The 27776-nt window shown below is 56.3% G+C and overlaps 1 protein-coding gene across 1 annotated transcript; it reads right to left on the bottom strand.

Moving 5' to 3' along the window:
* Positions 1–249: 249 nt before the first annotated feature.
* Positions 250–26058, bottom strand: TKT (transketolase). The gene is made up of 14 exons (XM_036331903.1): positions 25854–26058; positions 15378–15495; positions 14241–14354; positions 13342–13439; positions 9462–9653; positions 8409–8527; positions 6960–7153; positions 6056–6220; positions 4557–4713; positions 4300–4430; positions 3608–3691; positions 3409–3502; positions 1329–1451; positions 250–513 (listed from the first exon to the last, which is right to left on the bottom strand). The coding sequence occupies exons 1-14, from the start codon at positions 25958–25960 to the stop codon at positions 338–340; spliced, it is 1872 nt and encodes a 623-aa protein (XP_036187796.1). The 5' UTR covers positions 25961–26058; the 3' UTR covers positions 250–337.
* Positions 26059–27776: the final 1718 nt, after the last annotated feature.

Raw genomic sequence — 27776 nt, 5'->3', positions numbered from 1 at the left:
GTGTGAGTGTGAGTGGTTTGGGTTGCAACCTCTGGGCCGGAAGGCCGATTGCAGTCCAGTGTCACCTGGCGGTGGTAGCAGCAGTTGTGGCGGGTGAGGTGGGTGCCAGGGGAGGTGATTGTAGAAGGCCTTGGGACACCAGGTCCTGGCTCACAGCCAAGGGTGCCAACCTCCCCCCTCTCCCTCTACCCTTCTTCCCCAGAAACAGCACTGGCTGCATCCACAAAGAAAACATTTCAGAGGCTGATGGATTTTTCACAAAAGATATATTTGCTACTCCTCTCAGTGCATCTTGAGCACCTGCCAGAATCTCTCAGGAATGTGTAGAAGCCCCCTCCTAGGCCTTGGAGACAAGGCCCTTCACAGCTTGTACAATGGCATCCTTGTCAATGCCAAACATCTTCAGCAGTTCAGCTGGCTTCCCGCTTCTTGGAACCTGGCTGACGGCCAGGCGGGTGACGGTGACGCCGGGCTCGCCCACGACTGCAGAGGACACTGCCTCACCTATGCCACCTGGGCCAAAGAAAGGGAGGGAGTCAGGGGATTCGGTCTCAGGCTGAGCAGTGGGTGGGGTCCCCTGCCCCTCTGCCAGCCTGAGTTTATTCCCTAACCCAGTGGTCAGCAAACTGCGGCTTGGCAAACCGCAGCTCTTGAGCCACACGCGGCTCTTTGGCCCCTTGAGTGTGGCTCTTCCACAAAATACCACGTGCGGGCGCACATGTACAGGGTGATTGAAACTTCGTGGCCCATGCACAGAAGTCAGTATTTTGTGGAAGAGCCACACTCAAGGGGCCAAAGAGCCGCGTGTGGCTCAAGAGCCGCGGTTTGCCTACCACGGCCCTAACCCAACGATGACAGAGACGGCATATACACTACCCCTTCGCCCCTATAGTAGCCGTAACAGACTTCACGAATCAATCACTATATTTTCTTTTCATAAGCCCAAATGTGGCGTCTGAGTCATTTTATCATCATCTGGGCAGCTGTCACCAATGGACTAGCGTCTGCCCTTGTCCCCAGAGTCCAGGCCCATCTCCTCCCTGTGGGGAGAAGGTGGTGTGGGTTATGGAGGACGGCTCTGTAAGGACTCATGAGACAGAAGCTGTGTGGCTTTCCCAGTTTGATTCTGCATGGTAACTACTTCCGGGACACAGACCACCTGGTTTCCACTCTTAGCAGTGAGATGGGACTCCCCACTGGCTTCCTGGGTGGCAGGGCCTCCGTGGAGCGATTCCAGCAGCTGAGCTGAGAGTTCTCCCCTACGTTACCAGTAGCTAACACTTCACCCCCTGCCCCAGCGGCCCTGGCTCTCTGGCGAGGCCCCTCACCTTCGTAGTAGTGGTCCTCCACCGTGAGGATCCTGCCCTTGGTAGCCCGGGCACTGTCAAGAATGAGTTTCCGGTCCAGGGGCTTGATGGTGAAAGGGTCCAACACGCGAATGTTGATCTTCTCTGTGAGGGCAGAAGATGCAGGGACGTGCTGAGGGAAATGGGCTGGATGCTGTGGGTCTGCCCTTTGATGAGCCCTGAGAGAGGGACTGGCTGGGGTGTCCTGAGAGCTGTCCCAGCTTGCAGCCAGCCCCTGTCCTGGGGACCAGCTGTCCTGTTCCCACTGTTCATGCTTACCACCCCCAGAGCTTGTCCCCTTCCTCTGCTGACATGTGGTGCCAAGTACTCCAGCACCCTGCATCCACTCCTCCTCCCGGGAGCCTTCCCAGCTGTTCCAGGAGCAGCTGGTCCCTCTTCCCTCACGCCCAGGGCCAGAGGATCTCGGCCTTGGACGGTCAAGAACACCGAGGGGCAAGTGTGGGGCCTGCACAGCTTCCTTTCCTCCTCCAGACGCCCTTGCAGATGGAGGGGAAGCCAGAGAGCTCCAGGTGTCTGATCTGAGATAAGCCACGTACTCATGGGATGTCGGGGACGGAAGCTGTGGCTGCAGGCAGGCAGCCCCGTGTCAGGTCAGGTGACGACCAGCAGAATGACCTCAGGAGGACAAGTCCAGCTCCGCCAGGACTTCTTCATACCTCCCCCTGGACTTCCATCCCTGCTGGGGCCGGGCTTCCCCGACTTCTCCAGCCCATCCTGCTCCTGCCCCCGCCTTCCTCCAGCTCCTCCAAGCTCTGTACACGCAGTTCCTTCTGCCCGGGCCTCTTGGCTCCTGTTTGCTCATCAATCCTTTGCGTATCTGAGGTCACTGCCCTAAGGATGCCCATATCGGCCTCTCCTTCATGCTCAGCATGAGATGTGACATCTACTGTGATTCTGTCGTAGGGGAGGCTAATGCCTGTCTCCCCTATGTTACCAGTAGCTAACATTTTCAAGCTCTTAACGATGATAATAATGAGAGGTTGCCCAGCTGGTGTGGCTCAGTGGTGGAGCGTCGACCTATGAACCAGAGTTAACGGTTCGGTTCCTGGTCAGGTTCGGTTCCTGGTCAGGGCACATGCCCGGGTTGTGGGCTCGATCCCCAGTGTGGGTTGTACAGGAGGCAGCCATTCAATGATTCTCTCCCATCATTGATGTTTCTCTCTCTCTCCCTCTCCCTTCCTCTCTGAAATCAATAAAAATATATTTTTAAAAAAATAGTAAGAGGTTGCCTGGCTGGTGTGGCTAAGTGGTGGAGCATTGACCTATGAACCAGGAGGTCACAGTTTGATTCCTGGTCAGGGCACATGCCCAGGTTTCAGGCTCCATCCCCAGTAGGGGGCATGCAGGAGGCAGCCGATCAATGATTCTCTCTCATCACTGATGTTACTCTTTTCCTCTCCCTTCTTCTCTGAAATCAATAAAAATATAACAATAATGCCGAAACCGGTCTGGCTCAGTGGATAGAGCATCGGCCTGCGGACTGAAAGGTCCTGGGTTCGATTCTGGTCAAGGGCATGTACCTTGGTTGCTGGCACATTCCCGGTGGGAGGTGTGCAGGAGGCATGTGATTGATGTTTCTCTCTCATCGATGTTTCTAACTCTGTCTTTCTCCCTTCCTCTCTGTAAAAAATCAATAAAATATATAGAAAAAAAATGTGTAACAATAATAACACCAGGTTATTATTTACTGAATCCCCAAGACAGCCCCATGGGGAAGGTGACAGTATTTCAATTTCACGGATGAGAAAAGGAGGCACAATGATGCTAAATAACTTACTAGTGCCCAGCTGAGTGGCAGTTCAACCCCACTGACAGGCCCCAGGGCCTCTGATCTGACTACTGTGCTGGGCACCTCGACTCCAGGGCCACAGGGCAGGGACGGTGGCCACTGCAGCCCCAGAACTTAGCATCATGCCGGGCACAAAGCAAATGCTCATGGGGTAGCTATTAACACTTAATTGGACAAAATTAATTCCTATCCCCAAGACCTAGTAATGCAGTCAGCGCCGATTTAAGACTCTTTGGGTCCCTCCCTCCTCACCTTTCTTCAGCAGGTCAGCAGCAGCCAAGGCCTCGTGCAGGGTCACCCCGGCTCCGATCACAGTCACCTGGTCATCCTGGCTCTTCAGGACCACCTGGGGGTGACACGGGGCCAGTGAGGCTCGGGGACTGGTGGCCTGAGGTGGGCCCTGGCCTCAGGCTCATTCTGTGGGGTCTCCCCGGGCACGAACCACACTGACCTTGGCTTGTCCGATTTGGAAATCCTCGTTGTTGCTATAAATGATGGCGTTCTCGGGGCGGCTGGTCCGGATGAAGCAGATGCCCTGGAATGAAACAGTAACCGAGGATTATGGGACGCAGCCCATCCCCCCTCAAACAGCAAGGTTGTTCTAGAAGGCTGTCACCTCCCACCCACAAACGTCCTCCACCCTCCACCCCCATGGAGGTGTCTGTCAGTCACCTCGTGCGACTGCTCCTCAGGAGGAAAAGGACTCTTGCCCTCTGCAACGTGCACCTCTCCAAACACTCTTCCCAAGGGACAGTGGCCAACGACTTTGCCAGCCCCAAGCCCCAGAGGGAAAATGAGTTTTCCATCAGGCAGAGTGGCCACCCAGTGGGGCCGCTCCCCAGGATGCTTCCAGCATGCCCGGGACCATGTTGCTCATTATGTTTTAGTGACTCCAACTCAGGGAGGCCAGACAGGATTCTCAGTGGAGAAAGAGCATGGTGATCAATTAGCAATGCCTGCCCTGTGGCAGGAAGGATGGTGAGTACTTCACTGTTCCTAGTCTAACTTCTACAAGCTACAGACACCAGGGGAAGGTCAGGAGACACCACTCTGGGGCAGTGAACGACCAGCACTGCCCGCAGGCTGGCCTCTCAGCCCACCCCCGCCCCCTCTCAGCAGAAAACAGAACAGCATGTGACCAACCTTTGTATTGGCTGCTAGTTCCACCGCCTTCTCTGTAGACACCCCATCACTTGGGTAGAAGACAGTAGACATGGGGACTGATCGAAACATGGCCAGATCTTCCAGGGCCATCTGAGAGGGCCCGTCTTCCCCTGGGATGTGGGAAAGGACATGCTGAAGCAAGACCCCCACCATGGACCCACCTTCCCCCTGACCACCTGGCCCAGAAGTCCAGGGAGAGTCCAGGGGCTAAGCAGCCTGGCCCCGGTTCAACTCACCAATGGACACGCCGCAGTGGGAGCCACAGAGGTTGATGTTGCTCTCGGAGATGGCTGCCATGCGAATCTGGTCGAAGGCCCGTGTGTAGAAGGCCGCGAAGGTGCTGCAGAAGGGGACGGTCCTGTTGCGGGTGGCACAGCCCACGGCGATGCTCACCTGGGGGCAGAGCAGGGAGAGGGTGGCTAGGGGTTCTGTCATCCTAGTGACGTAATTCTCCTCCTCTCCAAGTGATGCCTGCACACCATGGACTCCCAAGTCTGTTTCCAAACACAACTCCTTCCACTTGAAATAACCATGTTATTTGTCTTTTCTAAACCCTCACCAAGGATATATTTTATTGATTTTAGAGAGAAGAAGGGGGGGAGAGAGGAAAACATCGATCATTGCCTCCTGTACACACCCCCACCTGCAACCTGGCATGTGCCACAACCAGGAATCGCATCGGCAACCTTTCCATGTATTGGACGGCACTCCAACCAACCAAACCACACCAGCCAGGGCTGAAATAACCATTTCACAAGTTCTCTGAAAACTACTGTCCTGGGGAACATTTCCCCCAAGCAGCAAGCAAAGCCTTTTCCCGAGCAGGCTAGTCAAGTTGGGTGCAGATGGTCCATCTTCCCAACCTATGCAATCCCCTCCCCCATCTCCTGGCCAACCCCGAGGACTCTGCAGAGACCAGCCCTCCCACCCCGAGTGCCAGTGGAGGCTCCGCCCAGCAGCAATACAGGCATTGGTTCCAGGTTGGCTGTCTCTGCGTAGCTCAGCAACCCACCGCTGACGTGAGCCCTTCTCCCCCAGGTCCTGGGCCCCCTCAGCCTCCATATCCTGCCAGTCTAGGCCGGACTCTCCAGCTGCCAAGGCTAGAAACCACAGAGAGAGGACTTCAGTTTTTGCTGGAAAAACCTTGGTGTGAGAGCCAGTAGCCTCCAGAGGAGGAAGCTCTCGGTCCCTGAAGGCCTGCAGGCCTGGCTGGGCTGCTCGGCCAGAAGAAGCGGATGTTTTGACAAACAGGACAAAATATCCTTCCTATTTTACCACCTCCGTTCCTGATAAGGCGCTGCTAACCCAACTGTGCGCATGGCAGGGGCCCAGAGCCTGTGCACAAAAGGGCTCAGCACACGTGACTGGTGGGCCCATCGTGTTCCAGCCCACCTTCCACTTGGAAGGCCCTCTGCCCCGAGAGCCCATCCACCCCACCTGGCTCACGTGCAGCGCCCCTGTGCACACCTGGGCCCATTCAGCTCTTCTGTGCACACTCACCCAGGACACTTACACCCGGGTGTGGCACGCCCCACAAAGTGTGGCTACTTGAAGTCAAGGTCAGTGCTGAATCCCAGCTGTTCTGAGGTCTCCCTGGGTACCTAGGAGGCGCCTGGCATAGCCAACATAGCTGCCCAAAGGGGCAGAAGGGCTCTAGCCCTGCCCCTGCACCCCTCAGACCTCTCCCCCAAGGCGGTGGCTGGCCCTGTGCCCACCTGCCCGCCCCAGCACCCACCATGTTCTGCTCGGCAATGTAGCACTCAATGAAGCGATCGGGGTGCTCCTTTTTGAAGAGGTCCGAGAAGGTGGAGTTCTTGGTGTCCCCATCCAGAGCGATGATGCGGTCGCTGGCGTGGCCCAGTTTGGCCAGGGCCTGCCCGTAGGCCTTGCGGGTAGCTATCTGTGGGGAGGAGAGTGGGAAGGCTGAGCACCGCCTGGGCACCTGTGAGGTGCAGCTTAGAACCCTGCACAGCCTCTGGGGGACACTTTTTAGGGAGGAAAAGAAGAATTGGGGCAGAAAAAGGAAGAACAACACACGACCCTGTGAAGTTCACTTCTACAATGAACTTGGGAGTCCCTGCAGTCCCTTGGCCAGCCCGGCCGAGGGGTTTGTGCTGCAAAAGTTGTCCTAATAGCACCCTCCCTGCCCCCCTCTGCACATGAGGGAGACTGAACTTGCCCCACTCTGGGCAGGAATACACTGAGTCTGGGAGTCAGAAAGCCTGAGGCCAGCTGCACAGATGGACTCCCCCAGGGGAAGCCCCAGAGCAGGGCAGGCCTGCCTAGCCTTTGCCAGGCCAGACGAAGGCCAGTCCTGAGCTCAGGCCAAGGCTGAGGGCCAGGGATGGGGGAATTCAGGAGCTGTGTGCTTTGATCCCAGTGATATCTGTAGCTTGCTGTGTGACTGTGGGCAAGTCCCTTGCCCTCTCTGAGCCTCTGCAGGTAAATGATTCCTGAGCTGGTTGTTTCCATGAAGGAACTGGCAGGAGCAACCCCTCAGGGTCCCCCTCACCCTGAAATAACCCCTCCCCTCCCTTTCCCATCCTCTAGATTAGACCCGTGTTGGCCCCAACCTTGGGGAGCCGGAGAACCACGGCCACCCCACCCAGCTAGTCTAGAAAAGCAAAGCTGGACTCTACCTTGTCCCCAACTTTGTAGCTGGGTGGGGTGGGCATGCGGATGTTGGTGATGTCCACTGAGGGCGCGTCCTCCTGCGGGGGAGTTGCCAGGATCTTCTTTTTGCTCTGGATCTGGCTCTGGATCTCCTGGATGACCTGGTCGGCCATGGTTTTGGGGAGGGGCTTCCCATGCCAAGACTCCTTATCTTCTACCCCTGCGGGTGCCATGCAGGAGGGCAGAGGCCAGGTAAGACGGACACTCCCGGAGGGCCAGGAAGCTACTCCGGGGGCCTGGGGCCTGGCCCCCCCACCCGTCCAGGGACAGTCAGGGGAGAGGGAGGAACAGTGTCATCACAGTCAAGCAGAGCCCTGTGCCAGGCACCACGGGGGGCAGGACTCTACATGCCTCATCCACACAGACCAGACACCTCCTCCTCCAGCAGCTCACAGCCAGGTGGGGAGGGAGCAGGCACAGGCAGATCGCCCTGTCCCATTCGCTTCTGTGCCACCGCCCCAGCCCGGGCCCACGGAGAGGCACGTGCTGTAGAAATCCTATTCAGTTTCTTGGCCGGGCTGGGATCCTGGCCATCAGGAGGGAGAGCTGAGGCCTACAGCAGGGCAAGCACTGCCAGGTCCCGGGAACAGCTGTGAGCCATGGAGCAGGCCCGCCAGAACCACCAGGCGCTGTACCCTGCGGGGACCTCCGAGGTCGCCTCAGCTGGGCGGAGCCACGGACTGACCCCCGAGGCAGCACTGGGCAGCCCCACGGACCCCAGGTCTCCCCTTGGAAGCGCCGAGGTTTCCAGAGGAGCCACGCCCCCTAAGCGGGGGCACAGCTAGGGCACCTGCCACAGGAAGCCAGCCCAGAGCCTGCAGTTAGGCCTCCAGTGCCATAGACTCGCTGTGTCCACAGTCAAGTCCCCGACCTCTTCTAGCCCCATCTCCCCACCTGGGTGCTAGGGAGCCACACGCCAGCATCACACTCACGCCTGGCGCAGAAACCGTCTTCTAGATCCTCCAGGCTCTCCGCCCGCACAAGCCTCTGCTCAGCCCTTTTCTACGGCCGGAGGGCTGTCATCCGCCCCCCCCCCCCTCACCTGGGGGAACCAGGTCTTCCCAGGGCCCTCCTGGCCCACCAGCTCAGGGCAGACAGCTGGGGCTGTGGAGGGTGCTCTGAGAGTGCCAGCCAGGAGGGGAGGTGGGATGCTCTCCTTTCCCCTTACCCATAGGCCCTCCCGTCCCTCCTCTCCTTCTGCCTACACATGCCCTCAGCAAAGGCCAGCCTGGCCTGGATTTGAATCCTAAGCTCAGCCATACTGACCACTGATTCCCCAGCCAAGGTGCACTCACTACTGCAGCTCCCCAGACACATGATCTTAGAGGAATGCCCCCTTTTGTGGAAACCCCCACCCGCTCAGTTAGCCATAGGGCCCATTCCCAGGGGTGGCGGGGAGACTCATGCATACAAACCCGAGATCCCTCGGCCCTTGAAGGTCTTGGCAATGATGGCTGTCGGCTGGTGCTTGGCCTGGCTAAAGGCCTTGCAGAGCTCCTCCACGCTGTGTCCGTTCACGATGACGGTGTGCCAGCTGGGGATGGAGAGGGGGCAGTGAGGGCCTAGGACCAGTGCCCACGGACCCCGAGAGGGGCTCCCAGGGGAAGGCCTTGGGGAGCCGGGGAGTCTAAAACATTCCTGTTTTCTCTTTTCACATCCTTTCACTTCCTCTTGTTCACTTGGTACAGATTTTCCTCTCTCCTAAGTCATTCGAAGCTTAGTTCAATTATTGCCTCTTTCGTTCCTGATCTATTCATTTCCTACTGAGAGCTGCTTTTGGGACGATGCACTGGGTTTGGAATCTGTTAGATTCTTGATGAATTTTTTGGCCTAATTTTCATTTTTCTGATCACTCCACAGATACTGGGTGTGGTGCTGGAACTTTTAAACGCATCCGCACAGGGCCCTCAGAGCCCTGCACAGTCCCGCCCAGAGTCCTCCAGTCTCCGCAGCCAGGACTGACTCCTGACCCTGGGCCCTCTGAGCTCTAACTGCAGAGTGCCTTGTACTTGAGGTGACACCTGCTGGCTGACACCCACTCACATGGCGGAACTGAGTTCACAAACCCTTTCTCCCCTTTCACCAGGAGAGGGGGCTGGTCTCTTCCACAGGCTGGCTGAAGCTGGGCACAGGAGGCAGCCAGCAGACCCAGGTTCAGACCCCTTCATGCCCCTTAGCCTCACGAGCAAGCGTGGTTCACACCATACACCCCCCACCCACCCAGGAACAAAGTGAGGATGTGTGAGACGTTACGTGCAGCCTCTGAGAGCTATTGTGCCGCACGGCCACACAGAGGAACTCACTTAAAACTGGGCCTTCGCCCACAAATCCACGAGGTGCCCAAAGTCTGAAATTGTGTCAAAACCTGAAAAACGGACTCATTCGCCTCCGGCCTCAGCCCCTACACCTGCAAGCTTCCAGCACCGTGGCTCCCAGGCTGGGGGTGCCCGGCCACGGCCTGTACGTACCCAAAGGCCTCGCAGCGCTTCTGGTAGACGTCCAGCTGGTGCTGCAGCGGGGCCGGCTCGCTCTGGCCCAGGCGGTTGATGTCAAGGATGGCCACGAGGTTGTCCAGCTTGTAGATGCCGGCGAAGGCCATGGCCTCCCACACGGAGCCTTCCGACAGCTCCCCGTCTCCCAGCAAGCAGTAGACACGGTAGCTGCAGACAGGTGGTGGGGATGAAGCGGGCACCTGCCCTGGGCCACCATGCTTCAGGCCTGTCCCTCCCCAGGAGCCTGCACTCTGGGTCAAGGAGCCCCCCCTCCCCGTGACGTGCAATGACGCCGGCAGGTTCCTGATGCCCACGCCAAGGTCCACAGGGTGAGGAAGTGGCTGTGGAGGAAGCTGTCAGGAGCTCCACAAAGTACTGGCTGCTGAGACAGAGCTCCGAGAGGCAGCAGTCTGGTCGGTAAGATGCAGAGCATCGGGGTTGTCAGGGCACAAGGAAAAGGAATGTCCACCGGGGCCAAGGCCTCGCACGGGCAGGAGGGCCTTCAAATGCCCGCTGCAGGGGGGCCCATTCCCTCCCCCTCCCCCTCCCATGCACCAGGAGTGCTGGGGGAGCCCGGGACTCGCTGGAGGGCCAGAGGGAAAGGGGGCCTTTCTGCTTGAAGAAGCTGGGCTGGGGGGGGGGGGGGGGCCTGGGTGGTGTGCCAAGCAGCACCCTAGAGGGAGGCCTCAGGTAAAGAATGAGCACCAGCTCCCAAGGGGACTCATGCTGCAACATGACCTCACATGACCTCTCCCCAAGCGTCTGAGGCTGGTTCCTGCCCAAGATAGGAGCAGCTAGGCCTGCGCTTTCTCCACCCCAGGGCCACTCCTGCCCTTAACAGAGGCAACCACGGTCTTTTCAAAGGCAGAGCGACATGGTCAAAAGAGTGCTGGACTGGGTGTTACCCAGCTGACCGAACCCTCCCTGGATCTGGGGAAGGGAAGGGTGGGGCCAACGGGATGAGGCTAGAGGTAGGAAGACCAGTTCAGGGATCTGACCCCGCCCCCCCGCCCCCCCATTCCCAGCATCTCCCAGATGTGAGGAAATGGCTGAGGAGCAGCAGCCACAGGCTCAGAAACAGGAAACCCACCCACAGGCTGGCATGTGGCATCTAGGGCTCCTAGGGGGCTCTAGCAAGGTGCTGGGCCCTATACTCACTAACCCTCCAGGGAAGGTAAATGCAGTTGTTATTCCCAGAACACAGACAAGGAAATAGGCTCAAACGTGAAGGGACTCGTCTGAAGGCAATGCAGTTGGGAGCAGCTACGCGGGGATTCAAACACAGGTCTGACTGTCCACTGCTTGCTGTCTAGGGAGGCAGGCACGGAGGGAGGAGCTGCAGGACTTGCCCAGTGTCCAGCTGCAAGGCCAGGGAATGAGGCTGGTTCCTGGCTGGGCTCAGAGGGGACACAGCTGCCCTGCTGCTGCAGCAGGAACCGGTCCTGGAGCCAGAGAAGGGGCGGGCACAGCCATGGCACTGTCAGCATGACTCAGCACCTCCACAGGCCAGCAGGTTAAGAAGGAATCCCCCATATTTTTCCCTTCTGTGGCTTCCAACAGGCCAGGCCACCAGTTCCCTGGCTGGGAGCAGAAGGTCCCAGGGCCCACACTCAGGGGCTTATCTGAAGCTGCGCCCTGCGGGTCAGAAGCTCCTGGAGTCTCCAGCCGGATGGGGCGGAGCCAGAGGCCTGCAGGGACCCACTACCCCAGAAAGGAATTCCAGGGAAGCAGGCTGGCTGCTTTCCCAACCCACACCCACTTCCAAGGAAGCCCGACTGGCCTTTGGGGCCAAAGCTCAGGTCAGGAGGGCAACCTGGGCTCCTGGGGAAGACACTGGAGCCCCACAGAAGTCAGGCTCACCCCAAGCTCTGAGTTACCACCACACAGGGAAGGGACCCTCAACAGAGGGCTGCTTGTGGCAGAGGTGTTTGCAAACCTCCCCAAATGTCCAACCAGAGGACTGTCCGAACGGGGTACAGCAGGCCCATAACACAGAACGTCAACGGCAAGCAATCACTGTGAGAAAAGGCTCACAATGTTCAGATTTTTCTAAAGAGCAGAATGTCTAGGGCTGCACATTTGTAAGTTTCTTCTCACGATAATGAGGAGGAAATACGATTCGCTGAGATTTAAATGGGGGAGAGGTTACGAATGAAGAAGCCCGGCTGGCGTGGCTCAGTGGACTGAGCGTCCACCCATGCACCACGAGGTCACCAGTTGGGTTCCCGGTCGGGGCACATGCCTGGGTTGTGGGCTCAATCCCCAGTAGGGGGTGAGCAGGAGGCAGCCAATCAATGACTCACTCTCTCTCTCTCTCTCCCCCCCTTCTCTCTCGCTCAAATCAATAAAAACATATTTTAAAAAATAGTGAAGAAAATGTTCATTTCTTTTTAATGCTTTTCTGTATTTTTCAAATGAGCATTTCAATCAAAACAAAACTATTAAAAAAGAAACGAAAGAGTCAATGTGATGCATGGTCCCTGCCGTGGCTGGGCAACATGCTTGGAGGCCAGGTGCGCTCTATTAGGACGCGGCCTCCGGGAGCCTGATGGGGAATTACTTCAAGCAGCTTTTGGGATGAATTAACTCGCATCTCTGGTTCTGTGCCAAACAAAATACTCTTAAACATACATCCCATTCCTTGTGATTTTCTTCACAGTGAATCACTTCTGGGGACTGAAGGCAGAGGCTGTGCTGCCAGGTGACACTGGCCTGGGAGGGTCTGGGACACCTCACAGCCCCAGCCACCTCCTGAAGGGCAATCTCAGGAGCCCCTTCCCTGCGCGCAGTAGGTGCTCACCGCGGCGTGGCATCCAGCCAGGCTCCCTGCAGCCTCCTGTCCTTGGAGGGCTGCAGTCACCACCACCTCCCACTGCCAGGGGTGGGCTGTAGGGTGCTGGGGAAGCCATGGTTGCACAGCTGGGCCCTTCCTGCCACCTGCAGGCCAGGCTCCATCAGCCCCTCCTGCAGGGAGCATCCTACCCACTGGGCTCCCTGAACCTCCTAGGCTTTGCTCGGGCCCCTCAGAACAGTCTGAGGATCTGAATATGGACTCAGGATGTAGGGGTGCATGCCCTGGGTTTAAATCCAGCCTCCACCAATTTCCTCAATTTCCTCATCGGTGGGAGGACTAACTGTTCAGTCACCACTCAGCCCGCAGGGGGGTTCTCAAGGTGAAAACCTACCAAGCTCTGAGCACTGAGTGCAAGGCCCCCGACGGGAATGATGTAGAAACCAGCTGACAAGTGATCTCCTTAAAGCCTGCAGCCAACACTTCCCCACCCCCCAATAGAGACCGGGCTGCAGGTCCTAGGAGGACACGTAGACAGCCTTATGGCTGAACTCTGCCTCCACCACCTGGCACTAAAGCAGCAAATCTCTGTGATCGGTCCCCTTCTCCAGTGTTTGTGTCTTCCCTGGCTGACAGGTGGGGTCAGGGAAGCCCAGAACCCTCCAGAAGCCACCATCTTCTCCTTTCCCAACACAAAGGCAAGCAGCAGGGCCCGAGCTTGTGGCACTCAGACACCGAGGGTGGGGCCCACGGAGACTTCCAGGGTCGGAGAACCAGGCTTGTGGGTAACACGGGAGCTCACCAGCCAAAGCACTTTGGACAAAGAGCACATGCCAGGAGCATGGGCTCGGGGCTCAAATCTGGCCCCATCAGTCACTTCAAGGGACTGAGGGCGGTCCCTTCACTCCCTGGAGCCTGTTTCCACCTCTGGTCATGGGCCAGCCTTAGGCCACACACGTACTATTACTCAGCTCCGACTCAGGTAAGAGGGAGTGCCTGGTGCCAACAGTGAGGGCTGGACCCCTCCCGAAACTCCCGAGGGTGGGTGGGGAGCGGGGGCATTACCTGGCTTTGTCGAAGTATTTGCCCGTGTAGGCCATCCCGCAGGCGGCCCCAAGGCCCTGGCCCAGGGAGCCAGTGGCCACATCGGTGAAAGCTTGTTTCTGTCACAACAGAGAGCCACAGTCACTCACAGGGGAGAGAGGGCAGCAGCTCACCTCCCGGCGTCCTGGAGAGCCTGCCCGAGCGCCACACGCCCACCCAGGCGTAGCCACGCGCCAAGGTCTGCAGAAGGCTCTGCCCCAGGCCAGCCTCCACCAACAGCAGTAAGTGGGGCTGAGGTTCATATCCGGCTCTGCCACCAGGCGGTGTGACCTCAGGTCAGAGACTGAACCTCTTTGGGCCTCAGATCCCTCATGTGTAAAGGGAGCCCACTCGTCCAGCTCACACACAGCAGCCAGAATTGATGACAAAACTGACAGAATGCTTTGGCCCTAGTGGGTGCCCAGATGGGGGGTGGGGGGTGGGGAGAGTGAGTTCCCATGGTAACCCATGAACTCCAAACACCGGCAGGGATTAGCACCCTGAGGAGCAAACTGGGTCCCTTCCCTGGTGCACCACCAGCATCCTGCAGCCCCCTCCCTGACACCGGGACCTCTTCTCCCGCGCTGTCTATATGGCCAGGGACGCCCATGGGGAAGGGAAGCTGGACGCCTGGTGCTTCAGGAGAGTTTATCTCTGCAGTCGATGCAGAGCACCTCGAAAGGCCTCACCCTTCAGCACCAGCTTGGGGTGAATGGAGCAAGCCCCCAAAACACCCGCTTCTTTCCTTCCTCCTATCAATGCCCTTCTCTACCTTTTAATACCCCCGGTTCTTCAGTGGGCACCCCACCCCCTTCTGACAGGCCTCGGGAAGCAGGAAGTGGAGCCAGAGGCCTGTGCGGCTCCTGGTGGGGTACACTTACCGGGACAGGGTGCCCATCCAAGTCGGAGCTGATCTTCCTCAGGTTTAGCAGCTCTGCCTCGGGCAGGAAGCCGGCTTCAGCCCAGACGGCGTACAGGATGGGAGCTGCGTGACCCTGCCAGGGATGGACGATGGAGGCAGGGGTCAGGTGGCGAGCTGTGCCCACCGCACACTGAAACCTGGGCCTGGCGAGCCTGCCGGCCCGGGGATCCATTTCCAGGAAGGAACCAAGTGAAGGCCGCTTCCCCCACTTTCATCCTCTCTCCAGCCAAGGCCGCACAGGCCCCAGGACAGGTGCAGGGAGAGCACAGCTGTGAGGCCGGCAGACGCCAACACCCCAGCAGGCAGCTCGCCGCCCTAATCCCTGGCTTCTGGCGTGTGAGCAGGCTTGGACAGACTTCTAAGCTAGGATGCCCCAAGAGACAAGAGGCCACAGAGCCGGGCCTGGGTCCTGGCGGATTCCAGGGTGTGTGGCATGGCTGCGATTCTCGTGCAGGAGGAGGGGCAGGACCAGGTGCCCCATCCCAAACCCCGCTCGCTGCAGCGCACCACCACTCCCAAGGGAGCAGGCTGTGGTCCAGGGATGCTGGCACAGCACAGAAAAACGTGTGCAAAAAGCCGCAAGCCCTGGCCGGTTTGGCTCAGTGGAGAGAACGTCAGCCTGCGAATGAAGGGTCCCGGGTTCGATTCTGGTCAAAGGCACGTGCCCAGGCTGCGGGCTCGATCCCCAGTTGAGGGTGTGCAGGAAGGAGGCAGCCAGTCAATGATTCTCTCTCATCATTGATGTTTCTATCTCTCCCTCTCTCTTCCTCTCTGAAAGCAAAAAAAATATATTAAAAAAAAAATAAGCCACAAGGCTGCACCCAGACCTGGACTCAAGGCCTGCCTGTGGCAAACGGGCACAGCACCCGGCAGACCACTTCCACGGTCCCCTATGAATTCAGTCATTTATTCCATAACTTGGGTTAAGTTACCAGTTGGGCCTGCTGTGTGGAAATGGAGCGTGAGGGGAGGGTGGGCCAGGGCTGGGCTGACGTGGGTGGAGGGTCCCCTCTGAGATGGCTCACTGCCAGCACCTTCTCAGGGTCCAGGGCCCACGGCACCCACCCCCGGAGAAAGGCGTGGGCTGGGCGCCTACCTTGGAGAGCACGAAGCGGTCGTTGTGAGCGTTCCGGGGGTCCTGGGACTTGTAGCGCATCGTGTGGAAAAAGAGGACAGACATGATCTCCGCGGCGCTGCAGCATGACGTGGGGTGGCTGTGGCCGAGGGGAGAGACGGACACGTGCATTATGGCCCTGGACCCCTGACCTCCAGGGCTCACTCATGTTAGAGGCCTGGGGGTGCAAGTCCCAAGGAGTCACCGAGAGCCACATGCCCCTGCTCCCTGGAGGGTGACACAGGGTCTCAAGGAGGCAGCTACTGGCCGCCTGGGGTCGCACCCTCCCAGGGACAACAGTTCACGCCTGGGGCTAGACTAGAGTAAGGAAGGAGGACCCAGGAGACTGGGCAGGCTAGCACAGACCCAGTGCAAGGCAGAGGTGTGGCCGGTGCCGGGGGAGCCCCGTTCTGGCCTTGTGGCTCCTAGCGGAGTTAGAGCTCAGCAGCTGAGGAACTGTGCTCCCTCTGTGACTAACCGGTAGCTACATCCCAGTGGGACTGCCCATCACTCTGCCCTCCCAAGGCCAGGGGTGCTGGCCCTGAGGCCACAGGCCAGGGATAAGGCACGGAGGCTCATGGAATTACCACAAACCTCCCAGCAGCCTCACGGGGCTAGCAGTCTGACAACTCGGGCTCTAGGCTCTCCGACAGCATCCTCTGGCTACTTGGCAGCTTTTTAATGGCATTCTGAGGGCTGGGGGAGCCATTAGGAACCATGCTTCAGTGCAGAGCTTAAAAGGCAAAACACACAATCTCATCTCCCAAAGCTACAATCATACAGATATAAAAATCCCTTCTGCCTGTGACAAGAGCTGAGGCGGGGCTGCCCTTCCAGCCCTGGCGTGGTGGGGCCAGGGGGTCCCCTTGCGTCCTATTAATCGCACAGTTATCTGAATGGCTACTGAGCAAAGGAATGAACAAGATGAAGGACGTGCCAGCATTACATCCCAGGGATGAGACATGTGCAGGTTCAGGTCTCTCAGGACCCACGTGACTACTCTAGTCCCTGCCCCCAGGAATGGGGCCAGAGGTCGGGGTTCCTGCTGGGACATGGTAATCCCCGGCTAACACTGCCTGAAGCCCTCCTGCCCAGTTTCATCGAGGGAACGTGCCCCCACATCACTCCACCATGCAGCTCAACGAGGTCCTCACGTCAAAACACGTCCAATGCCAACCCAAGGGCACATGCAACATCTGGAGCTCACATATGCCTCCCTGCTCCCCTGCCAGTCGCCCCCCGCCCCCACCCTGCACCGGGTTAGGGGTGAGTGTCACTCCCAGCGCAGACACATTAGTAGAGAAATTCAGAACTGTCCATGCTGGTTTAGTACCCACACTCCCAGCACACAATCGCCTCATACTTAACCATTTCTACGAGCTCCTTGGTCATGGGGAAAAGACACTAGACCTGAAAGAGGGAGGTGAGGAATGTAAACGAGGAACTTCTCTGCCTGGCAGGGACCCAAATGCCGCGTCCCCCGAGCCAAACTCCCGCCGGAGGACATCACGGTCAACACCGGTCAGGCCGACCTCCCGCCCTTCCGGCCTCCAAGAGCAGCCCTGCCCCTGAGGAATCCCGTTTCACAGCCTTGACCCCGTTACGAGAGCAGTGGGGGAAGGATGTGGGCAGACGGTGGGCCAAACAGCTCCGGGGAGAAGGAAAGGCAGGTGAGCGGCTCTGCCTGCCCTGTCCACACGGTGCTCCCGGGTGACGTCCGCACTGCTGTCAGAGATAAACGGCGAGATACAGGCACACTCTGCACGTGGCGAGAGCGAGCTGCAGCATTTTATCCTTCTGCAGCCTGCATCTGGCCACACTGCTTCACACCCACCACATGCAAACATACAGGATAAAGGATCTCAGGGGCCAGGTGTCTGCCTCGCTCTTTCAGGGACCTTCCTCTGCCAAGTGTCCCAGGGCAGGTCTGAGCTGTGTGACCTGAGCAAGTGCTTCACCTCCCCAAGGCTCAGCTTCCTCACTCGTGAATGGGGCAGCGATGTGTGTGTGTGGTGGGGGGGGGGGGGGGGGGGAGGCATCCAGGAGTCCCACTAAGATAATGCATTTGAAATGCCCAGGTTCACCAGTCCCCACCATTGGCTGCAGGACCAGATGCCAAACCTCTCAGAGCCTCCTCATCTGCAGGCTGGGACTGTGACACCCCCACCCCCACCCCCACCACAGGACAGGCAGGAGGGAGGAAATGAGCCAAGGATTGAGGCAGGGCTCTATAAACTGTAAAGTGTTGAGCACACAGGAAATGCAGTTGTTTTTTTTAAGTATAACATACTATTTAATTCAATTGAACAAACACTAGCTATGTGAAATGCATTGCTGCATATACAAAACTGACTAAATGTAGTGCTAATATCTGGAAAACTCACATACAATATAATTCTAATGAAGCCCAGACAACAAAAAGCTCTAAAGTAGGTATAAGAATATAATAGAAAAGAGAAATTAAATCTAACCAAGGACAAAAGGGAACTTGTAAGTGTATTATAGAAATAAAAAAATAGTATAACAGTTACTTTACACTCAACCTGACAATGTATTGAGTCTGCAGCCTCAGGGCCTGGAGGCACCATTCCATAGTGCGTGTATGCCACACCCATGGACACACACTGGCTGGATACAAGTGGGGGTGGAGTCAGGGCGGGGGCACTGCAGGGTACTTTACCCAAGACACATGGGAGTTACAAGTGTGTTCTGAACAATCCACTTACAGTGCCAGCTAGTTCAGTCTCTGAGGGTGATGCTGAGCTTAGAGCTGGGCCTAAATAAATTACATTTCTCAAAGACACCCCCACTGGGGGGAGGGCACACATCCTTCCAGATGTTCCCTGGCCAGGGGGGGTGTCTCTCATCACATCAGCACTCACTCTGCCTGCTCACAGGTGTCCCTGCAGGAAAAGTGGAAAGAAAATCCCTCACCCCTCTGCTGGGCTCCCCTCCATTCTCAAGATACAAGAGCTGTCAGCCTCCACTAACAAATTAACAAATGGAGGCTGACAGCTCCCACCACACACTCTGCTGAGTCACAGGGACTCATCACATGGCTTCTCGGCAAACAAAAGAACCAGGAAGGCCAAGCACCTCCAACAGCCCCAGTGAGGTCACACTCCACGCTTACAAATAAAGAAGAAAAAAACCTGTTATGTAGAAGAAATAAGTACCTTAAGGAGAAAGTAAATAAAAAACAGAAGAGCAGAAAACCATTAGCTAAGATCCAACTCAAAAAGTTAGAAAAATAGCCAAAACCGGTTTGGCTCAGTGGATAGAGCGTCGGCCTGCAGACTGAAAGGTCCCAGGTTCGATTCCGGTCAAGGGCATGTACCTGGGTTGCGGGCACATCCCCAGTGGGAGATGTGCAGGAGGCAGCTGATCGATGTTTCTCTCTCATCGATGTTTCTAACTCTCTATCTCTCTCCCTTCCTCTCTGTGAAAAATCAATAAAATATATTTAAAAAAAAAAAAAGTTAGAAAAATAAAATGGGCTCAAAGACAGTAGAAAGAAGATAAGGAACAGAAATATAGGGAGTGAATATACAATTAAAAAAAAAAAAAAAAAAATCAGCCGAAACCGGTTTGGCTCAGTGGATAGAGCGTCGGCTTGTGGACTGAAAGGTCCCAGGTTCGATTCCGGTCAAGGGCATGTACCTGGGTTGCGGGCACATCCCCAGTGGGAGATGTGCAGGAGGCAGCTGATCGATGTTCCTCTCTCATCGATGTTTCTAACTCTCTATCTCTCTCACTTCCTCTCTGTAAAAAATCAATAAAATATATTTAAAAAAAAAAAAAAAATCAGCCCTGACCGGTTTGGCTCACTGGACAGAGCGTTGGCCTGCGGACTGAAGGGTCCCAGGTTTGATTCCAGTCAAGGGCATGTACCTTGGTTGCGGGCATATCCCCAGTGGGGGGTGTGCAGGAGACAGCTTATCAATGTTTCTCTCTCATCGATGTTTCTAACTCTCTATCACTCTCCCTTCCTCTCTGTAAAAAATCAATAAAATATATTTAAAAAAAAAATCAAAGCCAAGAGTTAATTCTTTAAAAAAAAAAAAAAAAAAGACTAAAATTTAGCAAACTTCTGATAAGGCAGGATCCAGGAAAAGAAAAAGGTAATGTTAGAAATGAAAGAGAGGGCATAACAATAGACGATAAAATACTCTGAACAACCTGATACAAAAAAAATGTAAAAAAGGAAAAAAATAACTTACCAAAAATGACTCAAGAAATAGAAAACCCCAGTAATCTTTTAACCATTACAATGAAACCAAATCAAGAGCCACATATGCACATTCCCTAAGGCCCAGCAACTCAGTTCTTGGAATGTGCGTCACGCAGCTATGAGAGACACACACTGGAAGGTCCCTGCATGGTGTGTGACAGCCAGACCTGGAAACCAGCACTGTCCATCAACAGAATAGATACTCACAATATCTTCAATAGTAAGTACTAGGCAGCAGTGGGAATAAGCGAACTACACAGCCCCAACATCAACACTATCTCACCAATACATGTGAACAACGTGCACTGAACAAGGATCTGTGTAGCAGAAAAGACCACTGTTGACCAATACGTACAAATGTTATAAAAAAGGAAAACAAAGGACTGATAATGCAACATTCAGGGTGTAATTCGTTCTGGGGGAGGAGGGTGCCCGCCCAGGAGTTCCTCAAGTACTGTAACGTCCTAGTTCTTTTTCTTTTTTAATCCTCACCTGAGGATATGTTTTTATTGATTTTTAGATAGAGAGAAAGGAAGAGAGAGAACCATCCATCAGTTGCCTCCTGTATGCGCCCCAACCGGGGATCAAACTGCAATTTTTTGGTATGTGGGTTGATGCTCCAGCCAACTGAGCCACCCGGCCAGGGCTGTAACATCCTAGTTCTTAAGCCTGGTGGTAGGTACATACAGGTGCATTATTTGTAATGCATGTACAGTATTTATATATTTTTAATGCTTATATTGATTACACACACATACACACACACACACACACACACACACACACACTCTCTCTCTCACTCACTCAGGCAAGAGTCCCAGGATGCCAGGGAGGGAGTGAACCTCAGAAGCAGCCCTTGGGCTTTGAAATGCCCTGACTCCTGCCTGGAAAAACTCCGCCTCCATACCTCAGAAGGTTTCTTCAGAGTTCTGCCCCATGCCACCTCCTCCAAGAAGCCCTCCTTGACCACACTTCCACACTTGCCACCACCTGACCTTATGTGGCTACTTATTGTCCATCTATCCTACTGCAACTCAAGCTCCAAGAGGGCAGGCGGGCCTTTGAGCCTTTTCACTGCTGTCTCCCTGGGCCTTAACAGCACCTGCACCAAGTGCACAAATGAATGGATGATGTATCCCGGCTCCAAGACCCTAGGGACGTGGCCTCTAGAAGCCTCAGTTTCCTCACTGTAAAATGGAGACCTTAATAGAATCTGCCTGGAGGAGGTCGTGTGGGCAAAGAGCTTGGCACAGTGCCCAGGCAAATGGCAACTGCTCAGTCAATATTAGCTCTTCACATACCAGAGATGAAGTCTAACCTCCTCATTCTGAGGATGGGCCCTGCAAGGTCCACAGAGGGGAAGTGACGTGCCCAAGGTCACACAGTCTGCCCGCAGAAGAGCTAAGACAAGAGCGAAACGAGGAACTGAGGAAGGGATAAGCAGAATGTGGTCCATCCACACGGTGGAACAGTTGGCAGTCAAGAGAAATGAAGTACAGGTTCATGCTACGGCCTGTGTGACTGTCCAAACCTCATGCTAAACGGAAGAAGCCAGGTCCCCGAGACCACCTTCTGCCTGCCTGCATTTACTCGAAATGCCCAGAAGAGTTCCGTTTATAGAGACAGAAAGGGGATGAGTGGTTGCCTGGGGGCTGGGATTGAAGGTGGGGATAGGGAGTGACAACACATGAGCACACAGGGATCTTTGAGGTATAAAGTGCCCTAAATTAGACGTAGTAAATTCTCTCAAACTTACTGTAAAAATCGCTGCTCACTTACTAAAGCCAATGAACTGTAAACTTAAAATGCTATGATTTGCACATTAGACCTTAATAGAGCTGTTAAAGATTTGTTTTTAAAAAGAAGAAAAAGGTTCTGAGAGCCCAGCTGTGCAGCCTTTAGAGCAGTGGTTCTCAACCTTCTGGCCCTTTAAATACAGTTCCTCATGTTGTGACCCAACCATAAAATTATTTTCGTTGCTACTTCATAACTGTAATGTTGCTACTGTTATGAATCGTAATGTAAATATCTGATATGCAGGATGGTCTTAGGCGACCCCTGTGAAAGGGTCGTTCGACCACCAAAGGGGTTGCGACCCACAGGCTGAGAACCGCTGTTTAGAGGTTACATCCAGCCCATGGGTGCCACTGACTCGTGAGCAGGAAGCCCCAACAGTGTGAGCCAGGTCACCCCGACTCCCGCCCGTCCACCCCTCTGAGTGGACTCCACCTCACGACTCAGGGTAAGAGCAGAGACTGCGTAAGGGCGCGGCTCTGGTCTGTGACAATGGGGAGCCCCGGATTTGTGGGAGCAGGCTCTAGGGGCAACAGGCCTGCCTAAAGCAGCAGAGTCTAGGGGTCAGAGCTGTGACAGGGCCGCAGTGTGGTCAGCTCATGAGGTCTCAGCCAGACCCTAACCCGGGACGGCACCTAGTTTTCCGCTCCAGGAAACACTGGCCATCAGCCCTGCTGAGTTAGAGCCACCGGAGCAGAGGACCGCGCCCCCACAGGGCAGCCAGGTGTCTTCACACCGGTTGGGAAACGCTGCTGCTGGAGCAATCTCAACGGGCGTCACTCTTGCCTCATTCAGGATGGGGGCAAGGCAGCCAGAACGGAGAAGCGGCCCCCCCGCCCCCCCTCCCGCCCCCGACTTCGCATGGTTTTCTGCCCAGAGTCCTGGAGGGGCCTGGGCCATGAAGGGGCGCTCTGAGCACTCGGCCAAAGCATCCCTATATGCCAGAGCTAAGTACAGGGATGTGCTTCCAGCCACTTCAAAGTCACATGGGTCACCGAGATGCGAAACCTACAGCCTGGCAGGCGTGGCTCGGTGGCATCAACCTACGAACCAGGTCACGGTTCGATTCCTGGTCAGGGCACATACCCGGGTTGGGAGCTCGATCCCCAGTGTGGGGCGTGCAGGAGGCAGCCGATCAACGATTCTTTCTCATCACTGATGTTTCTCTCTCCCCCTCCCTTTCTCTCTGAAATCAATAAAAATATATCTTTAAAAAAAGTGAAACCTACAACAGCAGGGGGTAGGACCCCAAGCTTGCTCACTCTGCTCCCCCTGTTGCAGTCCCGATGGACCCAGTTTGAAAACCACCTATCTATGAAATTCTCCTTTAAAATGGGGAAATCAAGGCCCTGGATGGGAAGGTCCTTCCTGACAAGGGCATAGCCCCTCAGAATGGGGCTGGAGCCGGGGTTAGATTCCTGCCTCCGAGTCCACCAGACATTAGCTCCCAGGTACCCTCCCACACGCTGTGGGTCAGAGCCCTGGGGACACGTTAAAAGCACAGTCCGCATCTCCCCCCGATTCAGGACCGCTTCTGTCCTCGGGTGACACTTAGCCCTGTTGGGACAATGCCACAGTCTAGCCCTGGTCAGTGAGAACTACAAAAAACTACAAAATCATTACCACCAGCCCCAGCAGCCAGGGCCCTTCTGATAAAGCCAGTGGGTCTCATTTTTTTAAACCCTGATGAGCTGGACCCTTGCCACGGTTCCGTCAGCACGTGGAGGAAGATGACCCCGGAGGAGCTTGGGCCACTGTGGGTGCTGCCTGCACAAAGAGCCCTCTGTCCCTCAGCTCCCCTGACACAGAAGCCAGTGTCCTCGCTCCCTGGGCCCTGGTGAGGTCCACTGGCCAGGGCCAGTGATGGCACAGGAATGGGAAAGCTACTGAGAAATCAGGACCTCACCGAATTCTGAACCTACAGCCTGCGTGGGTCCTCACTGGTAGGTAAAATGTCTGAGTCCAGCCTGTGTGGGTGGCCCTGAGAGACTCGACCAGTCCCCGGAAAAGGGGCACCCTGACAGGGAGATCAGGTGCCTTTGACGGCCGCCCACACGGGGCCAAGGCCGCAGGACTGAGCCTTCCCTTGATGGAACTCACTCCCTGCGGTGAGTTATTAGTGAGCCCCCAAACAAACACTCCTCTGCTCTCCAGCCTCCCAGAACTGTTTTTGTGCACACACACATAGCTCTTGTTAAACACCTTTCAAAATCTGTGACAGGGGTTGCACAGCAATGTTACTTCCGTCTTCAAAATAAGTATTTCCTCCTTGCAATTTTTACCACACTCGCAAACATGAAGAAATCAGTCTTTTGTACTTTTTTTTTCCTTTTTGCACAGGGACATTTTGAGTTAAGTGAGTTCCTCCCTAAGACTACAGTGTAAACCTGGGTGTAAAGTCTCAGTTGCTACATAGTATCTCCCCCCCCAAATCAAGAGTTTAATTACCTAACAAAGACCCAGGAGCCCCACTCTACAGCCGCTCTCTCTGGGAGCCCCATAGTTGTAAACGTTTCATTTCCCAAAGTGCCTTCAAACTGATATCTACCATCAATCCACCTGATCTTCCCATTTCCAGTTTCTCTCCATTCTCCCGCCCGCCTAAGAAGTCATCCTGATCATGCAAGCCCCTGACCGGGCAGCATGGAACAGCTACCAATGACCAGCTTAGGCAGCTCAGTTAATATACTAGCCAGTTTCCTCCTCTATAAAATCTGTCATAGCATCTATCTCACAGGATCATTCTCAGAATGTACGACAATATTAGCCATACAGAACGCTCTGTGTCACAGCAGACACCAGTTTGGCTCAGTAATCCTATAATTGTCTGCAGGTCTCTCATCTGGCCATGTAAGATGCTCAAAGTGTAACACTATTTAGATGGTAACTGCTATGTCTCTCCAGCTAGACCCCCCAGGAGCCTGGCTAGACAGCTCCTAGCACACAGTAGGGCTTAACAAGGCCCTGCAGGTCAAATCACTCCCTGAAATGGTCAAGGGAAGGGATCCGTAGTTCCCAGCAAGCAACACAGTGTGCAGACCTACTGTGTTCCAGGCTGGGGAAGGGGGCACTGGGCAGGCATTTCCACACAATGGGTAGGACCCATATAAACCCAAAGCAGATAATAGGTCCAAAGTGTGCATGGGGGTGGGGTGGAAGGAAAGCACCTGCCAAGAGAGGTCTAATCCCTCTGAGAACTGGGTGTCTTAAAGGCACACACTCACCCTTAAGGTTAAAAAAAAAAAAAAAAATGGCGTACTTATTAATAATGTGTCCTGTATAAAATTGGCCAGAAGCTAGAATCTTGTCCTTGTTTTAAGCACACAGCTCGGTTGGGATGGCTCTTGGCAATCACCTCCACCCAGCCCCCAAATCCATTTCATGAACCCAGCACATTGCTGTCTCTGCAACCTCACGCCAGGCCCCCAGGGAGCGGCTGGAATCCTTGAAACCGCCCAGTGTGTGGGAGCTACTATTGTCCCCATTTCAGAGTAGGAGACACTGCCCCACTGAATGCCTCCAGCTGTACAGCGGCCCCATTATTATCGCTGTCCCTGCTACTAGCCACTTACCTTGGAGGTTTCTTGGGATCAACAGTCTTTCTCCGCCTCCAGGCCTGGCCCCGCTCCTGGCTGCTGGCCCAGGGTCTAGGCCTGTTCTCTTAGCCTTGAAAGTCTCTCTTCCCCAACCCTTACCCCCACCTCCCGCCGAGTCCGACCCAAGACCTCACAATGGGTGTCAGGGTTCTGCATCCACGTGGCCGCATTCCTCCCCATTCCCCCTCTCCCCACCCCCCCATCCCACTCGCCAGCCCCGGGTCCCAGCAGTCCCCTGCTGCAAAGTCGGACCCTAAACCTAGGTGGCAGGAATAGGAGGTGGCGACGGGAAGGGGCAGTGTGAGGTGGAGAGCAGGCCAGGCCCAAGGATCCCTGCAAGATACTCTCAAGTTGGGCAGGTCGGGTTCAAATTCCAGCGCTCGCCGTGTGTGACCTTGGGCAACTGACGTAACTACGAGCCTCGGTTTCCCCACTCAGGATGTGGAAAGGGTCCCGAGGGCCGCGCGTGCAGGGCGCACGGCACATGGTCTGCTTCTCCGCGACAGCGCAGTAATGGTGGCCTCGCCGGCGGAGCCGCAAAAGGGTCGCGGCCCCGGCGCCGGAGCGCAGCCGGGTAGCCGGAGTCCTGCCGGGCAAGAGCCGACCAGAGGCGCATGGGGAGCCGAGGCCCACAGGGCGGAAGCCAGGCCGACGGCGCGGCGAGCAGAAGGGGGCCTCCGGCCCGGCCGCGGCGCACCCAGCGCGGCGCGCGTCTCCACCACCTGACCTGGCCCTGCCGCCTCCCTCGCGGTGGCTTCGTGCACGGAGCCCGCGTGCCCGTGGCGACCGCGACCGCAGAGAACGGCTCCCCCAGCCCGGCCCGCGCCCCGCGCTCACCCCGAGCCGGCCGCCGTGGTCGCCTGGATAGAGCTGATGCGCAGGCGGTTGGCCGTGTCCTTCAGGGCCTGCAGCTTCTGCTGGTCAGGCTTGTGGTACCCGTCCATGGCGCGGCCAGCGAGCTGGAGGCTGGAGGACGGAAGACGCGGGGCTGCACGACGATCCGGCAAACAGGCAGCGGCCGAGGCCGGGCGCCGCGCGGGGGCGCGTTAAGACTCCGGGCCCGCCCTGGGGGGCGGGGCGCCGGCATCACCCCAGGCCGCTGCGCGCCCGAAGCCCCGCCCGGCCCGCCGCCCCGCCCCCGGGAGCGGCCCGCGCTTCAGCCCTCGGGCTCCGATCAGGTATCAGGAGCCCTGGTTAGTGGGTGCACCTGGAGACCCAGCCGGATGCTATCCGCCACCTAACCTCCGCCTCCTCCAGCTCCGACGTTTGCTGGCAGCTGTGGGCTGCCCGGCTCCTGTGACTCAGGCGGCACTGCTTTGCGGTATTAACCAAACACAAATAGAAAGAACTCCAGGTTCCAGGCGTGGCTCAGAGTTTGCCTGCTCACTAAAGACCACTCCGTCTCCTTCCTCCTTCCTCCGCCCGGCCCTGGGTGGAATAGAGCCGGGAAGCTTCTTGAGAATCAGTTTGCTACATGTGAGCAAATTGAGACTGGCAAAGTCAACGAGGACACAGGGCTGGTGGGTGTGGGGCTCTGTCCTGGCCGACCAGCCCCGTCCTTAAGCACTGGCCCCAAGAGAATGAGCCCAGGACTGTAGAGGCCTGAAAGGGGATGGCGATTATGAAAATGAGAGTAATAGTAATAGTAATGATCATACCAGCTAATGTTAACTGAGAACATACTAGAGGCAGGCCCTTCACAAGTTATTAGGGCCTAATAACTTGGCTTAGGGAGATTTATTGGGTCTGGTCCGAAGTCTGTAGGGACAGTAACACCTACCTCTGCTGTTGTCAGACTTCCTGGCCCTCAGGGGGTTGGGAGTCCCCAGAGTAGGGAAAGGAAGGGGACCTGCATCACAGACACTGTCTACCCCACATGCCCCGTGAGGTCAATACCATGTCTTACACAGGAGGAAGCTCTGATGTACCGAGAGATAAAGGGAGGCTCCTCAAACCGGTGCCTGAGCAGGGGCCTGCACCAGATCTGTTTCATGCTGAGCCCCTGAGAAAGCCATGGGAGGCACCAGTGGCCAGGCCCTGCCTGTGTTCCCTCTGTGTCCTTTGCATAGCCCATACTCAGAGCCCTGCAGCATGTGGGACATCTACCCCACCCCTAGGTGCCCCTCAGCTTCTCCTCTGCTGGCCTGGCTCCCAGATGCCCAGCCAGATCCCACGTGTGGCATCCTCCAGCACTTGGCTCCTGCTGGCCCAGCCATCAGAGGTTGGCCCCCACGCTGGCCAGCACTGCAGGCTGGATCAGAGTGAGGTAGCCCTGGGGTATGCCACTGCTGCCCTCAAGCTGCTCACCGACTAAGAAGAGGACGCACCTTTGAAGCCCTCTGGAAGCTCTGTGCCTTCCAACTCTGCAGCACTGGGAGCAGTGGTTTCCTTTTCCAAACCTCCATTTCCCCATCTGCCTGATGGGACTCATCTTTGCCCCTCGGCACCCACTCTTTGATGGTGGCACGGGGTTCGCTGTGGCTCTGGGAACCCATTGTGGTGGAAAGAAAATGTCCTTTCATCAGCCATACCATGGGGCTCTGGTGACCCCTCAGGTCGCTTTTCCTCACCTCAGGGCTCCAAGTGAATGAGACCCAGTCCATCCTGGAGAGTGCAGGGTGGCGTCACCATAGCACCTGCTTGGCCTGCAGCAAAGCCTGTGTGCCTTCGCCTTAGCACAGGGCGAGCCCAGGCCCAGCTCCTCCGGCTGCTCAGCCCTGGGCACCCAGCCAGACCCTCGGACCCGAAGGCCCCCACCAT

The sequence above is a fragment of the Myotis myotis genome, unplaced genomic scaffold, assembly GCF_014108235.1.
Source record: "Myotis myotis isolate mMyoMyo1 unplaced genomic scaffold, mMyoMyo1.p scaffold_m19_p_13, whole genome shotgun sequence".
Classification (NCBI taxonomy): domain Eukaryota; kingdom Metazoa; phylum Chordata; class Mammalia; order Chiroptera; family Vespertilionidae; genus Myotis; species Myotis myotis.
The sequence above is the reverse complement of the archived record's forward strand: the minus strand, read 5'-3'. Positions and strand labels throughout refer to the sequence as shown.

Coding starts and splice junctions, on each gene's coding strand:
- TKT (XM_036331903.1), bottom strand. CDS start 25,960: ATGGACGGGTACCACAAGCCTGACCAGCAGAAGCTGCAGGCCCTGAAG. Junction 3,692..4,299: donor AACTAGCAGCCAATACAAAG/GTTGGTCACATG, acceptor GTTTCATTCCAG/GGCATCTGCTTCATCCGGAC. Junction 1,452..3,408: donor TGCTGACCTGCTGAAGAAAG/GTGAGGAGGGAG, acceptor CTGCCCTCACAG/AGAAGATCAACATTCGCGTG.